The 16,460-nt window shown below is 42.2% G+C and overlaps 1 protein-coding gene across 6 annotated transcripts in view; it reads left to right on the forward strand.

Annotated features, from left to right (window-relative positions):
• The window catches only part of birc6 (baculoviral IAP repeat containing 6), a 138,565-nt gene that overhangs the window by 41,608 nt on the left and 80,497 nt on the right, over window positions 1–16,460 (forward strand). For all 6 annotated transcript variants that reach the window (XM_042501765.1, XM_042501768.1, XM_042501766.1 and 3 more), the window contains exons 41-56: window positions 49–209; window positions 1,576–1,702; window positions 1,841–1,951; window positions 3,158–3,416; window positions 3,548–4,119; window positions 5,066–5,241; window positions 5,349–5,445; window positions 6,162–6,356; window positions 6,488–6,688; window positions 6,855–7,134; window positions 7,222–7,478; window positions 9,296–9,404; window positions 9,687–9,917; window positions 10,481–11,342; window positions 12,123–12,266; window positions 14,807–14,936. In XM_042501765.1, the coding sequence (XP_042357699.1) occupies window positions 49–209; window positions 1,576–1,702; window positions 1,841–1,951; window positions 3,158–3,416; window positions 3,548–4,119; window positions 5,066–5,241; window positions 5,349–5,445; window positions 6,162–6,356; window positions 6,488–6,688; window positions 6,855–7,134; window positions 7,222–7,478; window positions 9,296–9,404; window positions 9,687–9,917; window positions 10,481–11,342; window positions 12,123–12,266; window positions 14,807–14,936 (3,912 nt within the window). The remainder of the gene's footprint in view (window positions 1–48; window positions 210–1,575; window positions 1,703–1,840; window positions 1,952–3,157; window positions 3,417–3,547; window positions 4,120–5,065; window positions 5,242–5,348; window positions 5,446–6,161; window positions 6,357–6,487; window positions 6,689–6,854; window positions 7,135–7,221; window positions 7,479–9,295; window positions 9,405–9,686; window positions 9,918–10,480; window positions 11,343–12,122; window positions 12,267–14,806; window positions 14,937–16,460) is intronic.

Genomic DNA, 16,460 nt, shown 5'->3' on the forward strand with positions numbered 1-16,460 from the left:
TGCAGTATGTATTGTGGCTGTAAGATGTGCTTGTTATCTGCTTTTCAGTGAGCCAGGCCTCCAATGGGACTGATGACTCCCTGCTGAGGGCTCTGCATGGAGGAGGCTCTCCTCCAGCCAGCAGCCTGATGGTCCAGCCCTCATCCATCCCCATGCTGAGCGCCTGCTTCAACAAGCTCTTCTCAATGCTGCAGGTCCACCACGTACAGGTCAGCACACACAAAAGCCACAGTAAAATGATGAGGTTCCATCTGTGTTTTTAGCGGTTTTAAGATATTAAGCTTCAAAGTTTTGCATTCCAAACAGCATAAATGAAATGGATCATTTTTGTTATGTTAAAAATGCAAATAACAAAAAAAACCCACTTCACGTAATGTTAATAAGTTGTCACAGACTAAGAATAGATGAAAAACTCATTCTACGTTGACAAAAATGTGAAACACAAAATACCTGAGTGATTGCAGTCTGAAGTGGAGTCTGCTTCAGCCTTGAGTCTGTTGATACATCCGTTCCCTTTTCTTTTTTTAACTCTTCCAAATTCCAATTTTAGTATCATATTGAAGTGTAGACTCTGATTGAGCCACTCAAGGACATAAAATGTTGTTGTTTTGAAGCAGTTTCTGTTAATTTTTTAAGGCGGGAACCTAATATTTGACTGCTAATTGATAATTTTGGATAAGTATTTGCTTCTCGATTTTGGGATTCAGATATTCCTTTTTTTTTCTTTCTGAGAAACTAAATTAGATAATGTACTTTAATGTCCCCCATACATACATTTTACTCAATCATCCATGTGTCATTCTAAAAAACATCAAGCATTATCTGGAATTTGGAGTCTAATTATGAGCAGTTATGTTTAGTAGCCTCTTCCCTTTACTTGATGTTTGGTAGCAGATAGCTTGCAAAGTCTGGATCAGAACCAGTTTCATACTAGAAACTTGACTGAGGATACCTTGTAAACGTACTTATAATGTCTAACAGGAAACAGGCAGAGTTCTCCTTAAAAAGTCGTAAAAAGAATTGAAATCATTAATCTAAAGATAAGTAATTAATCTTTCAAAAGTCTTAAAAATGCTCAGATATCTAAAGTAGGATTTTATGAATTGTTTAATTCTGACCTTGCATTCAAAGATCTCAAAAGAACTGGTATATCTGTTCATTTGTTAAATAATTTAATAATTTCTTCTTCTTAAACTTGTCATGATGGGAATCTGAATCGATTGAGAAACACAAAATCGCCCAGAAAACTGGCCAGAAATGCCAAATATTTCCCACCTCTGTTGGTAAACCAAATAGATACTCCGATGATAATAAGATACATTCATTGTTTTCCATGTGTTAGATGCTAAAAACTGTGCTTTTCAAACATTTGACCTTCTTTATCACCGGACAAAAAAGTCATGTTTTATGTTACAGTAAACATTTGGGCAAATGAAAACTGTCCTTCAGTTTTGGGTTTTAGAAAATCTGTCTTAAACCTAATTCAGATGGTACTAAAAACAGTCTTAAATCTAATTTGTCTTAAGCTACAGGAACCCTGAGCAAGGGGAATTAAAACCTGTTGTCTTCTCTCAGCTGGAGTCCCTGCTGCAGCTGTGGTTAACACTCAGTCTCAACACGTGTTCTGGAGGAAGTGAGGAAAGCGGATCAGACATCTTCCTGTTCAACGCCAGCCGAGTGCCCACCATACCGCTCAACCAAGGTCAGGACCACCACATTGTCCTTCCTTCTCAGAACCTCTGAGAGAGCTGGAAAACTCTGGTTTACATTGCCTAGTTTTTATTGAATTCTTTTTTTTATACATGTATTATATTCTCTGTGTGTGCATGTGTGTCTCCAGCGTCCATCAGCAGTTTTCTAACGGTGCTGGCGTGGTACCCCAACACCTCCCTGAGAACGTGGTGTCTGGTGCTGCACTCTCTCACCCTGATGACCAACATGGCACCCTGCGGTCAGTACTCCACTGTCACTGCTCTCCCTCTGTGTGTCAGCAACACTCGTGAAAATATTACAACTCAGTCAAACACTCACGCTATGCAGGTTTGCCTTACAAATTTGCACAAAACTAAAGCGACATTTTCGAAAGGTCAATAAAAGACAATTGCGAGATGACTGCGTTTGTGGGAGTGGCCACGTATGAGGGATTTCCGGGAGTTGATAGTCCACGATTTCACGGAGGAATTGTGGATTCAAACCTTCCAGATGATGCAATAACGCCTCTTGTAGCTCCTGCTGCATCATGAGGGAGCCAGTTCCTACTGACATGCTCATAGCCATAGCATCATGTGACCTAGAAAATCCAAAAAAAAGTGTTTCCATTGCAGTTTTGTGAAATATGTTTTTTTTTTTTTTTGGATCAACTGAAATACCTCCTTTTTACAAAATTGTTTCCATGAGGCGTAGTTTATATTCCCAATTTTAATTTGCGAACTTTGGGGGTTAATTGAAACCTGACCTCCGTCTGTCTTTCTCTCAAGAGACTATTTCTCTGTCATTTGTTTGATTGTGTTCCATGAAAGAGCTTAGTCACTATGTCTGCAGGGATTGGTTCATATCAGTAAGTGTGAAATATAACACAGTCTGGTGTAAAGAAATATTTTAGAAATATGAATGCTTTTGATGTATTAATGGAATGGTCGCTGATTTATTTCATGAAACAAGGTCAAATGTTTACATGTGCCAGCTCTAACTTTAGGACACTTAATTAAGAAATTGCTATCAATTTGTCCAAACTGGACCACTTGGGGGGTGCTGTAAGTAAAGATGTCTCATGAATATGCTACAGGTCCACATGAAACATCCAGGTATGCTTATTGGTTGTTTAAATATAAATGCAGTGTTTTTCAGTATTCAAATCTTGATTTTTGGATGCCTCATGCTCAAAAATTCATCACCATGGGGCAATAACATCCTGTCACTTTGACTATAAAAGGACAACTTTTAATTCTCAGCAAGGTGATTTTCATTATGCTTTGAAATAATTGGAAAAACAGCTTTGAGAGAAACAGAAATGCAATCTACCTTTGAAAATGGTCAGCAGTCTAAGACTTTTTTGACTCAGGTTTTTAGGTGTGTTTTTCCCCTTATAATTCTGTAGCTGATAGTTGTCAGTTGTCAGGCGTTCAGTGATTTATATAAAATGTGTTTGAACTTCCAGCCTCCAGCAACGGGATGAGCTCTCAGGAAAGCACAGCTCAGCAGATGGTGTCTGATCCCACACTGGTCCATGTCCTGGTGCGTTTCCTGTCCGGCAGCAGCACCAATGGGACGAGCCAGCACAGCTCTCAGGTGGGACCCACCGCCACCCAGGCCATGCACGAGTTCCTGAGCCGCCTGCAGGTCCACCTGTCCTCCACCTGCCCGCAGATGTTCAGCGAGTTCCTGCTCAAACTCATGCACATCCTGTCCACTGAGAGGTATGCAGTCACTTCTTGGGAAATATATTTTATCAGTAGTGTTTGCATGTTACAGCACAGACATCAGCATTATTTTAATAGATGCTCTAGGATTGGTCTTTGGAAGCTAATAGTTCATCTTGACTTTTCAGGGGTCCGTTCCAGTCAGGGCAGGGTCCACTGGATGCCCAGGTGAAACTACTGGAGTTTACTCTGGAGCAAAACTTCGAGGTGGTGTCAGTGGCCACCATCTCCTCCGTCATAGAGTCCATCACATTCTTGGTTCACCACTACATCACCTGCTCCGACAAAGTGGTTTCCCGCAGTGGCTCGGACAGCTCTGTTGGCGCCCGGGCTTGTTTCGGTGGTTTGTTTGCCAACATCATCCGGCCAGGAGATGCGAAGGCTGTCTGTGGAGAGACAACACGCGACCAGCTGATGTTCGACCTCCTCAAGCTGGTCAATGTGCTGGTGCAGCTGCCTCTATCTGGGGACAGAGAGTTCAGCGGACGGCTGCCGCCGGCCGGCAGCGGAGCTGCTGATAGCAGCGTGTCAGATGAGGAGAAGGTCTGTGGCAGCAAAGAAAGCGTGGCTGGTGGATCTGCGTTCAGTCAGGGTCCCCCCGCAGGTGTGGCCGACCTTGTGCTAGCCAATCAGCAGATTATGAGCCAAATCCTATCAGCACTGGGCCAGTGCAACAGCAGCGCCATGGCCATGATTATAGGTAAGATAATCACAGAACAAGAGCACTGCAGTTCCTAGCTCTACCAGCATTTTCAGCATCTTTTACCTCAGTTTTGTTTTTACCGCCCACGACGGTATGGTTTTGGTTCCCCCTCACTGTTCTCATCTACCTGGTTTCCAGCAGCAGCAGATGGCTGTTTTCAGTGAAAAAGCTCTGATGAACCCACTCTACACTACCTTCCCAGTAACAATCAGCAGACAGACACAGTTAGAGACTAGCTGCTAAACATAGTGAAGCATTTAGCAGCTAAAGACACAGATATTTTTTTTTTTTTAAAGGGGTTGGTAGAGACCAAAAATTGTGCTAAAAGTAGAGTGGATATTGGATTTACATTCATGAGGTGGACACAAAAATTACTCCAAATGAATGCTCAAGTTGAATTGTTCTCCATAGCAACGTAATAAAGGGATAATATGTCATTGTTAGCACAAAGCACAGAAACCACGTTCCTTCAGGAAGGTCAGTCGTGTGGAAATTGGGAATTGTCAGTTTCCCAATTGTCAGGAGTTCCACAGGGCTCTTGTGCCCTTGTTGTTTAACATTTACATACTCCCACATAGTCGCTTATTAGAAAACACAATATTACAGTTTTTATGCCGAGGTATTCTTTTTCTTATTAATTTTGTGTTGTTGTGTTTACAGCTGTCCCAGAGTGCCCTCATGAAAAATCATGTCAAAAAAAGACCCATGACATCAGTAAACTGACTTAGTAATGTCAGTCATACAGCAGCAGTTGGTTGTACTTTTCTGAAACATTGCATTAAACTTTTGAGAGACAGTATGATGTGTTGTTTGTTAGTTGATAAATAAAAGAATTTCCCTCATGGGTGAATTGTTCCCTTGAGGGACCAGAGGACCAAAAAAAATGACATCTGGGGATGATAAATTCCTTCTGCTGAAGCTGGCTCTCCTCTCTGCTCCTCAGGAGCCAGCGGCCTCCACCTGACCAAACATGAGAACTTCCACGGCGGTCTGGATGCCATCTCAGTGGGTGACGGCCTCTTCACCATCCTCACCACCCTCAGCAAGAGGGCCACCTCAGTCCAGGTCATGTTACAGCCCATCCTCACATACATGGCCTGTGGTTACATGGGCAGACAGGTGAGCATCGACTTTAGGTGTTTGGGCTTTGATGATTTGATATCAAAGTACATTACAAACAATACCAAAACTTGTGTAAATCTGTATTTTTATTTTATGTTTTTTAGGGGTCTCTCTCCACCTGTCAGCTGTCGGAGCCTCTTTTGTGGTTCATTCTGCGAGTTTTGGATACCAGCGAGGCTCTCAAGGCCTTCCATGACATGGGTTGGTACACACAACTCTTACTGACCTTTAGTTACCCCAACCTTCAAACTAAATGCATATTCAGACTGTACACCAACAACAGAGGTGTTTTTGTTTATTGTGTGTTGTCTTGTGCAAGATGGGTTTCATGGTCTAATTCTGGTTCAGACTGAAAGATACTGATTTGAGGCAGATGGAGCTGTGGTTCATCGCAGTGTTACAGTGGAAGCAGAAACAATATCAACTCACATCAACAGTCAATGCTGCTCTTACGTTTTGAAAATAGAGCAGTCCTACAAATATAGTTTACTTTGCTTGTGTCCATGCATGTCTTTTAATTTTTTACACTCATTCAAAAATGGCGCTCATGAAATGTTAGTTAATACCTTCTGTGCCATGTCCTGTTCTGATTGGCTCCAAATCAGCCATCACAGTGTGATCTATGACCGTTTTGCATTGACAACCAAAGATTTTACCACATGAACTTTCATGTCAGACATTTCAAAATGTCACTGTGTTAAGGAGCCGTAAGTGACAATAGTTTTCCTAATTCAATGTTTTTCTGGGATTTATCGGGGAGGAGTCCTATCCCACTGCAGGCAGGTACTTCTTTGTCAAACCCCAACTGCAGAAGGACTTTTAAAATTTTGCACCATTGTTAAATATTTTCCAGAGTGTAGACAGTTTTTGTTGTATCTGATTCAATTAAAAACCGTAACCTTGCTGTGTTTTACCAGGTGGCGTGCAGTTGATCTGTAACAACATGGTGACCAGCACCCGGGCCATCGTGAACACGGCACGCAGCATGGTGTCCACCATCATGAAGTTCTTAGATTCAGGTCCTGGAAAGACAGCAGACGGCAACCTCAAAGCCAGAGTGATGACCTCAGAGCCGGACAACGCTGAGGGACTCCACAACTTTGCTCCCTTAGGTGCTTTCCCTAACTTTTGACTTAAGCTGTTACATCCTCTGGCACAATATCTTTATATTGAAAGAACGTAATATAATACTAATTACATGTACTCATTTGTAATTCTAAATTATGTATTTCTCCCTTCACAGGCACCATCACATCCAGCAGCCCCACAGCACAGCCAGCAGAGGTCCTCCTCCAGGCGACCCCACCCCACCGTCGGGCCCGCTCAGCAGCGTGGTCCTACATCTTCCTGCCTGAGGAGGCCTGGTGTGACCTCACCATCCACCTTCCTGCTGCTGTGCTGCTGAAGGAGCTCCACATCCAGCCTCACCTCGCATCTCTAGCCAGTGAGTTTCACCCAATTTAATAAGGAAAGCAAATTAGAAAAATTTAACTTGAAAATTTTTTTCAAAGTGCATATCCATCACTACTTTACAGCCACCTAAATCTTAGATGAGACCTAAACTGTCATTCCTTTATATTTTGCCCTGTCTTCTTCCTCCTACCATCCAGCCTGCCCATCCTCGGTCTCGGTGGAGATCAGTGCTGACGGGGTCAATATGTTGCCTCTCTCCACGCCGGTCATCACCAGTGGCCTTACATACATAAAGATTCAGCTAGTGAAGGCTGAGGTTGCGTCGGCTGTTTGCCTGAGGCTGCACCGGCCTCGTGATGCCAGCACCTTGGGTCTGTCTCAGATCAAACTCTTGGGCCTGACGGCGTTCGGTAACACTTCCTCTGCAACCGTCAACAACCCCTTCCTGCCATCTGAGGACCAAGTCTCTAAAACCAGGTACCATAAACTGATTTTGAACTCAAAGTTTGTCCATTTGTATCAGATGTGGGTGTTATTTTAACCGTTTCCTTCCTCCCTGCACAGCATCGGGTGGTTGCGTCTTCTCCACCATTGCCTGACTCATGTCAGTGACCTGGAGGCCATGATGGCCAGTGCTGCTGCACCCACCGCCAACCTGCTCCAGACCTGCGCAGCATTGCTCATGTCACCTTACTGCGGCATGCACTCACCCAACATTGAGGCTGTGCTTGTCAAGATCGGCTTGCAGTCCACTCGCATCGGACTCAAACTCATCGACATTCTGCTGAGGAACTGTGCCGCCTCTGGCACCGACCCTGCCAGTGAGTCACACACAGCTGCATCACTGCTCGACTGTTAATCACAGGCATCAGAGCCACACAACCTTAAAAAGCATCAAATAGACCTAAAATAGCCAGACTAATTGCCTTAAGAGGTCCTTAGGATGTCAGAGCCTGAAAGAATTTGACAAGGACATATTTCAAATTTTTTTTTCCCCAGCAAGTAGTAAGTGTTTTGTTCTGCAAGACTTCACAAACAATTTGGTGATACTTTTGTTTTTTACAGGTCAGCATTTTTTACCATTAATTTCTCAGATCGATAGAGAGAGACAGAGGTCAGTTGGTGCGCTTTCAATTGATTAATGACATTGAATCAACAGTATAAATACATAGTACTTTTCAGGAAGCAAAGTAGGACAAATTTCTAGGGAAAAAAATCTGAAATCACAGAGACAATCAGACTAAAGCACTTCCAAATATTCTTATGCAGACTGTGTAACAGTTGCACTAATTCTAATCTAAACAAGCCTAAAAGCGAGAACAGATCTGGTCCTGCACCTGCTTCTTTCATACCTGATGTGGTCGAACCTGACTGGTGCTGCCAAATGTGAGTCTCAAATCAAGCCTCTGCCTCTTTGCCTCTTCCCAATTCTAAATTCTAAATTCTAAGTAATTTATACACAAATACTGCCACATGTGAGAAGAAGAACTTCTGGAAAATGTAAAGATTCACATAACATGCAGCATGGCAAAAGCAGTATTTGAACACTTCACCTTCGCATTTCAAAACAACCACCTTTTAACTGCTGATCACATCAGCTCACCATCAGGTCATGTACAAACATGGAAAAAACACAACTTTATCGTAAACAAATTTTATGTGTCCACCCCAGAGCCTGCTAACAGAATTTGGCACAAATCCCTACAATAGATTAGATTCTCATTTATGAGAGTGTTTGTAAAATTTAACTGTAATACAGCTTTTAATGCTTTTAATCTCATAACGCATCAAACTTTCTGTGATAACTTCAAATCAGCGATGTCAGCTGATCTTGCTAAAGATACAAGATGATGGACCCAACAGTTTCTGACAAGCTCTCAAAGATAAGATTTTGAGCTGCAAAATTTGACATTTGTTGAGCAGAAGATGTTTGGAGCAAAGATGCAGATGAATGGAGAGATTGAGATAATGATTGATAAACTGTGTAAACTTGATTGTTAGAGCACCACCTTTAGTTCAATGAATAGTGGATGAAATTTGCACCCCAACCACCAATTTTGATTGTATGGTTTTTGGTGAACAGAAGGTTTTAGGGGAGAGAATAAGAGATAAGAATAATGAGAACAAAAATAAGAAGGTTCCAGCTAGTATACTGCTGCTTTCTGTGCTTCAAATATTTGCTGTTGATTGCAACTAAATTCTGAAGGCCAAGAAAATGGTATTCTGGACATTCCTAAATGGCATACAACACATGGATGCAGATGACTGGCACTGCCAGAAAGAGAAATATTTGAATAAATTATATATAATATCCACAACTGACCAAGCTTGCTTCTCTGCAAAGTTTTGGGATTCCACTTCCAAAAATTGTTGTGTTTAGCTTCAGGCATAGACCCGATCTGGATTTAAGCATCATTAAGTGTCATCTACCCCTCACAGTAAGCCTCCAAGAATGAAATGTAATGGGTTAGAAAACAGAACCCTGCACATCTATAAAAAATGTCCAAAAAATATAAGAAAAAAAATCTATCGTATGTGTTAATGGTAGTTCACAGGTATCAAAAAACATCTGTAAAAGCTTGTTAACTTTTGAACGTGAGAGCCATCCTTATTGTAGTCTTTGCTTCTGTCTTTGTAGATTTGAACAGTCCTCTGCTGTTTGGCCGACTAAACGGCCTCTCCTCAGACTCCACCATTGACATTCTGTACCAGCTGGGTACCACACAGGACTCTGGAACCAAAGACAGGTACATCATCCCGACTCCAAGTGTCCTTAAGCTCCCCTCCATAAGAATAACAACCCATGAGATACACTTTTCCATCAAGGTTATATTCCAGACAGAATTAAGAGCTGATAGTAAAAATTGTCCTTTCGCTCTCCTTGTCATCTTTTACTATCATATAGTCGTGTTTGGTGCATATGAATTCCACTGTGACGTCACACTGACGTACTGAGGAGATAAAGCAGTTTTTCCAAACCACAGGATGAATTACTTATTGCTGCTCGCTCCGAATTTTTTACCCTCCAGAATCCAGGCTCTTCTTCAGTGGGTCCATGACTCTTCGCGGGTTGCGGCTCACAAGATGAGTGGCCCCATGGGATACACTGGCGCCAGCTCTTCCTCTGCATCGTCGAGGGAGTACGGCCTCCTCATGCCTTCGCCTTCCCACCTCCACTGTGTGGCAGCCATCCTGTGGCACAGCTACGAGCTGCCTGTTGACTACGACCTGCCTGCACTGCTCAACAGAGAGCTCTTTGAGTCAGTCTTTTTCCTTATTCTAAAGACCATCCATAAATAGGTTGCCCAAAAGGGGAAATTTAGTCAGTATGTGGTTACCCTCATGTCAGTTGACAAAGAAGTGAGAGTAGTCGGCCCTTTAAAGCCCCTTAGTCATCTCTGACTAAGTGTAATTGACCTAAGTCATGATAATAGATAATAATAACTGAAATTATGCAGCATCTTTTGGAACTACCATTGCAGAGTGCCTCACAGCTAAGGACAAATAAAAGAATGCCGGAGAACAATCGATTACAAACTCACAGTCAGCAAATAATGATAAAACAACTAACAAAAATGAAAAAAATGGATAAAAACACACATAAAACAACAGATAACATTTGTTATTTGTCAAATAATATATGTAAATGAATATTGCACCAAGTGGAATCTGTGGATGTTTAAATACTATTTACCCTTCTTACTCTCCATGATAATGCCTTAATAATTGTTCACTACATCAATATGGATTTTGCAGCAATTTGAGTACTAACAACATAGATTTTCGGCTGGTGATTGATTCTGTTCATTCTGTCTTCCTCCAGGTTGCTCTATAACTGGTCCATGTCGTTGCCGTGCAACATTGTGCTGAAGAAGGCTGTGGACAGCCTGCTGTGCTCTATGTGTCACATCCACCCCAGCTACTTCTCTCTGCTCATGTCCTGGATGGGGATCGTCTCAATGCCCAGCGCCAGTCACTCTCAAGCCCAGCATCACCGCCTCGCCATGACTGACGATGGCAAAAAGCAGCACGACGCCACCACCAATGCTGCAGGACTGACTGACGACTCCAAGCACGCAAGACCCCCCATTAATCTGTCCGAGTCCCAGTTAACCACGCTGGCGGCTGCCTCCCAGTCTCCAGGAGCCATCGAGCAGCTGCTGGACTCAGGCTTACCCTCGCTGCTGGTGCGCAGCCTGGCCCAGTTCTGCGTCGGCCTCCTGGCCAGTGCCGACCTACCTCTGCCCGCTGCTCAGGCCGAGAGACGACATCACCACCACCACTACCACTCGTCCTCCTCACATATTCGGCCTCCTCTGGCTGCAGAGCTGGCTGCTCCGGTGCTGCGCTTCCTGACTGAAGTAGGCAACAGTCACGCCATGAAAGACTGGTTAGGGGGACCAGAGGTCAACCCGCTGTGGACGGCACTGCTATTCCTGCTTTGCCATTCCAGTGCCAGTGCTAGTGCTGGTGCCAACGCAGGCTGTCAGTCTCTGGGCTCTGGATCCACGGCAGGTCCCCCTCCATCCCAGCCTCAGGCTTCAGGATCACGCTTCTCCTTGGCATCTTCTGGGCAGGCAGGAGGACTCACCACCCAGCAGAGGACAGCTCTGGAGAATGCCACTGTGGCCTTCTTTCTCCAGTGTATCTCGTGCCACCCCAACAACCAGCGGCTCATGGCTCAGGTCTGCTCTGATTGTCCACTCAATCCACAGAGATTAGGCCATATGACACATGAACCAACAGGATGTGTCCTACTTACTTTCAGCTTTTCAGACCAATAAATACACAATAGAAACCCACAAAATGAAAAGTAATATTCTCACACCTGTTTTCCATATTTAACAGAGGAATACATCTGTACACCTTTTGAATTTAACTTTCTCTCAGTTACTGAAGACTGACGAGACTTAAATGCCTCGTCTTGTCTTTTGTTAGTAATTTAGTTAGTAAGTCCACTGTTCCAACAAACACCAGCTCTGGTTTGGCTGAAATAAATCCTTAATTCACCAAGTTAGATGTAAAAAACATGACATTAATCCCCTGGTCTCTCTGCCTGCTGGCTGCCGGCTGTTTACAGTCCTGTAATTTCTCTTGGTGTTTTTCAGCTCAGCTGCCTGTTCCACTGGTAGAGAACGGAGACTTAGCTCTGGTGGTGCATGCTGTGCACTACATATATTGAGTTAAATGATAAGAGGAGTACTTGTATGTATGACGTTATTGAAAAACATACTTTCAGGATTTCTAAATAATATACCCTGATACTGTAATATTGTGCTACAACCCAAGCCTAATACAGATGACTGTTTAAAAGATAGTACAAGTCTTTAAAGTCAAGTCAAGTTTTTAAAATATGCAAGGCAGTTTCTTAGAGAAATAGGAACCCCGTAAAGGCCTTGGTGGTATTGATAAGAAATGTATGTCTCTGTCTCTGTACTGATTTGAACTGTGTTTTCTGGCTGCAGGTTCTCTGTGAGCTTTTCCAGTCTGCTCCCCAGCGAGGCAACGTGCCCATCTCTGGAAACATCTCAGGCTTCATTCGAAGGCTTTTCCTGCAGCTCATGCTGGAGGATGAGAAGGTCACCGTCTTCCTACAGTCCCCCTGTCCGGTGGGTAACTTTCTCTGTTCTTGAAGATTTGCTCTCTCTCCCTTTCAGACAGTAAAGAAATAGGTTTGTGTAATCAGTTCTGACTACCAACAGCCTTACAGTGCCACTAGCATGGCTGAATACCAGTAAGAGCTTTTACATCAGGGACATGGGCCTGGATCCAAGTAAACTTGACCCACAGACTATTTTTTTATTAGCATGAACACTGTGTACTGTTCCAACTGTGCAATTGTACCTAATATGGAAATGCCTTAAGGGAAAGTTATGGGTTTCATCTGATCAACCATTCAGTTTGCTTGATGCTCACTGATGACATGTTTGGTCCATGCAGAGTCATAAACAATTATCTTCAGAGAACCGTAATTTAGAATTAGAATCTTTTTTTACAAAGTAGGCTTTCACATACAAGGATTTTGTCATGTTTTTAGGCAGAGGTGTGGACTCGAGTCACAAATTTTATAACTTCAGACTCACCTTCACCATGTCAAAAAAGACTAAAAACGAGTTGGACTTGCAGCATGTCGACACAGATCCACTTTGTTTGAACCAGTCAGACAGCATGCAATCAATTCGCAGAAAAAAAAACCCAAGCAGATGTAACATTATGTTGCTGAAGCCAGTTAGAAAGAAATCAAAATAAAGTATGCGAAACGTGATAGTCCACCGTGTTGATGAAACAAACTGTTGCTGTGTTACCAGTTTCACATGATTGGAGTGAACTGTGACCACCAGGGGACAGCACAGCAGTATGAAGCAGGAGCCTCCTCTAATCACAGTGCTCCCCTCAGACTGATGCATGCCTGCTGTGGAGCATTAGGGTGTCCTCAGTGACACCTTAATGCTCCATATTTTACACAGCTCAATGATTGGTTGTCAGGAACGCTCTATTAGGACTGTGTGTGTGTGCGGGTATGTCTGGAGGCAGGGTGTAGAAAAATTGGTTTTAATTACCCAAAGCAAGTCATTGTAACATCCGAGCTGTCTCATTGCTCTAAGGGTTGTATGCTGTTTTTTTCTTGTTGCTCACTAGCAGAGAAGGACTGGGTTTGACAAGGTCGTTTGGTTGATCCAGACAAGCTGTTTGAGAAGCAGCGGCCCAGAATATCATGACTTGTCATGAGATGTAGTGAGTGCATTGATGCTCCCCAAAGGACAAACTTTTCCAGTATAACACACAGCCCCACTGTGTAACACTAAGTAACTGAATGAGTGATAAAACAATACAAATTAGGTGTCAGTTTAAGATTATTCTGTCCTCTACAGCTAAAAATTCCGTGACCTTGATCACTGACAACCTTCCTACAGATAACTAATGATGGTCTTTGGTTTTAGCAATACTCCAGTGTATTTTGACTTTCCATGTCCATTTATTGTGAGGTGGAAAACTGGACCAGTGTAAGTTAAGCAGTTTGGCTCTCAGGATGGCAGTGTCACCCTGACAGTATGTAGGTTATTTGGTGGTTCACTCGGTCCAGTTGTGAGTTCACAACTTTAGTCCAAGCTGAAGCATTTCTGTAACTATGGGATGAATTTCCATGAAATATGGTTTAGATGGTCAGGATAATTTGCAATAACTATGGGGACTTTTCATTAAAAAGATAGTTTGTTAAAAAAAAACAAAGTATTGGGTGTCAGTGATAGTAGTGGATTTTTGAAGTGGAGCTGTATGAGATACATATGTATAGACAGTGTATTATATACAGTAGCTGGCAGTCAGTGCACTCTTGGTTTGGGGGCAGGCACCACAGAGCTCAGCATTGCCGGGCTGTATTGAGGGGTTGATATGAAAATGCTTTTTGATTTTTTTAAAGATTATTTTTTGGGCTTTTGCCTTCATTAGATAGGACCTTTTAAGTGTAAAAGGGGGAGAGAGTGAGAGGGGATGTCATGCAGCAAAGGAACCCGCTATGGAAAGGACATAGCCTCTGTACATACATGGGTGCCCACTCTATCAATAGAGCTACTGGGCGCCTCTAAAAAAACATAGTTTAGCCACTTTAAAAAGAGCTACATAAAAAATACAATATCAGTCTAAGTGGACGCTGTATTGAGTATTTTCAAATTGAAGTTTAGTTTCAGTCGGATCGAGTAACAGCCGCTAACAGCACTTTTTGAAACAAACAGCTGAGTGGCGGCAGATGAGAAATGTAGTGCCAAAGAAAAAGGCTATGTGATGGCAAGGTAAAGCTGTGAAAATACTATTGTCCACACAGACTGATATTGATTTCTTTATGTAGGCCTTTTTTAAAGTTGCTAAAATATGTTTTGATTTCAACTTTACCCGTTCACATACACATTCACACACTGATGGCTGAGGCTACTGTACAAGGTGCCACCTGCTTATCAATTAAACATGCACACCAATGGCCTTCACAGCCTTCAGGAACATTTTAGGGTACAGTGTTTTGCACTTCGACATGTAGACAGGAGGATCCAACCACCGATCTTCTCTTAATAAGTCTTAGTCACTGAAATATCCTGAAGCTAATACGATCAACTTATTTTTATAACATTTTGTCTGTCTCCTTTTTTCTCACCAGTTATACAAAGGACGCATCAATGCCACCAGCCACATGATCCAGCATCCCATGTACGGAGCAGGCCACAAGTACCGCACCCTCCATCTACCCATCTCCACCACCCTGGCTGAAGTCCTTGACCGGGTTTCTGGTATGTGTCAGTACGGAGAACTTCATTTCTAAATGGGCTGGTAGTTAAAATACAAACCACATTCCCGAAACACTCCCAGGACTATGCTGCTGGTTTTTGCATGTCATCCACCCCATTTCTCCCCTCTGTATCTCAAAAAATCATAATCATCATTGTTAGACACTTATCTTTAGTATCAAAAGTAATTCACTATAAAAACAATCCAATAAGACACACAAACACACACAAATCAGAGGTAACTGTACTCTTTGTTTCCATGGCAACATTCTACCTCTTGTTTACATCCCCAGCAGCTAGGAGAGATAAAATTCATGGTAATTAGCTTTTTCATATTTTACACCAAGAGGGCATTTTTGACTTCACTCTCAGATTGTCAAATAACCTGAATCTCATATTTGTGTTATCATTAAGCAGATAATTACTGTGCATTTCAAATGTGTGGAGACATGACTTTAAAATAAAGACCTTGTGAGAAACAGCTCATTTTCACACAGAGCACACTGTCAGCTCATATTGTTACTTGGTGAAGCAGGCCAACAGTTCCTGTGCTGGAGGTCTGGGCTGCTTCAAACTGTTGCAAAATGCATAACTGATGGGTCTAGAGACAATTACAAGGATGAGAATGCAAAAAATTAATACGACATTTCCTTTTTCAGACTTTAGGCCCTCTTAATGACTCTTATCAATGCACTGTCTGATAACCCAAAGTCATATGCAGCTGTTGAACATGCAGGCATTGTTTTAACAGTTTTGTGAGTGAAAAAGGTTGGCTAACACAGTCCTAAGCTATACTATGATTTTTCCCATTAACCCTTTGGGCCTGCTTTAATATTGCACACACTCATATTGCTCTGCAAACAAAATGCGCTTCATCATGCTTTTAAAGATATTATACAATAATATTATTTTCTACTTTTATTAAATTTAATTTTTCATTCAACATCAGTCCTAATCATAACTATCAAATATTAATTCTTTTTCTGGATTTTAACCCTTTAAATGCCAGGTTTTTGTGACGATGTCACCATATTTTTAGATGAGAAAAAAACACTTAAAAACTAATTATTTTCAATATGCTACCTGCAAATCCATTTCTTTTATATATTGATATGTCAGTGATTAGCAGCAACATTGATTATGACAGTGCAGCTAGTGGAAATAGAATGTATTTTCTCCATGTGCGAAATATGGTAAAAATTAAGTAATCAGGTAGAAAATTGTCAAAATGACAAATTCCAAGGCAAAAGCCCAGAATGACACCCAGAAATAATACAGTGCATGTTTTTATGCTTTGATGGCTGTCGGATCAAACATGTCAGTTTGAATGGGTTTCAGTGGAGCATTTTTTGCACTTAACAGTCTGAATGTAACTATTTCGTTTCCACAGAGTATTTTAGACTTATTGTAGGAGCTGAGCTGGAAATTCCAAGATTAAACAAAAGTACACAATCTTACCGAAATGTATACCATATGCATGAACACAGCCAAAATTATTGAAACAATGAAGAATGAAAGTGCGTAAAA

The sequence above is a fragment of the Plectropomus leopardus genome, chromosome 15, assembly GCF_008729295.1.
Source record: "Plectropomus leopardus isolate mb chromosome 15, YSFRI_Pleo_2.0, whole genome shotgun sequence".
Lineage (NCBI taxonomy): Eukaryota > Metazoa > Chordata > Actinopteri > Perciformes > Serranidae > Plectropomus > Plectropomus leopardus.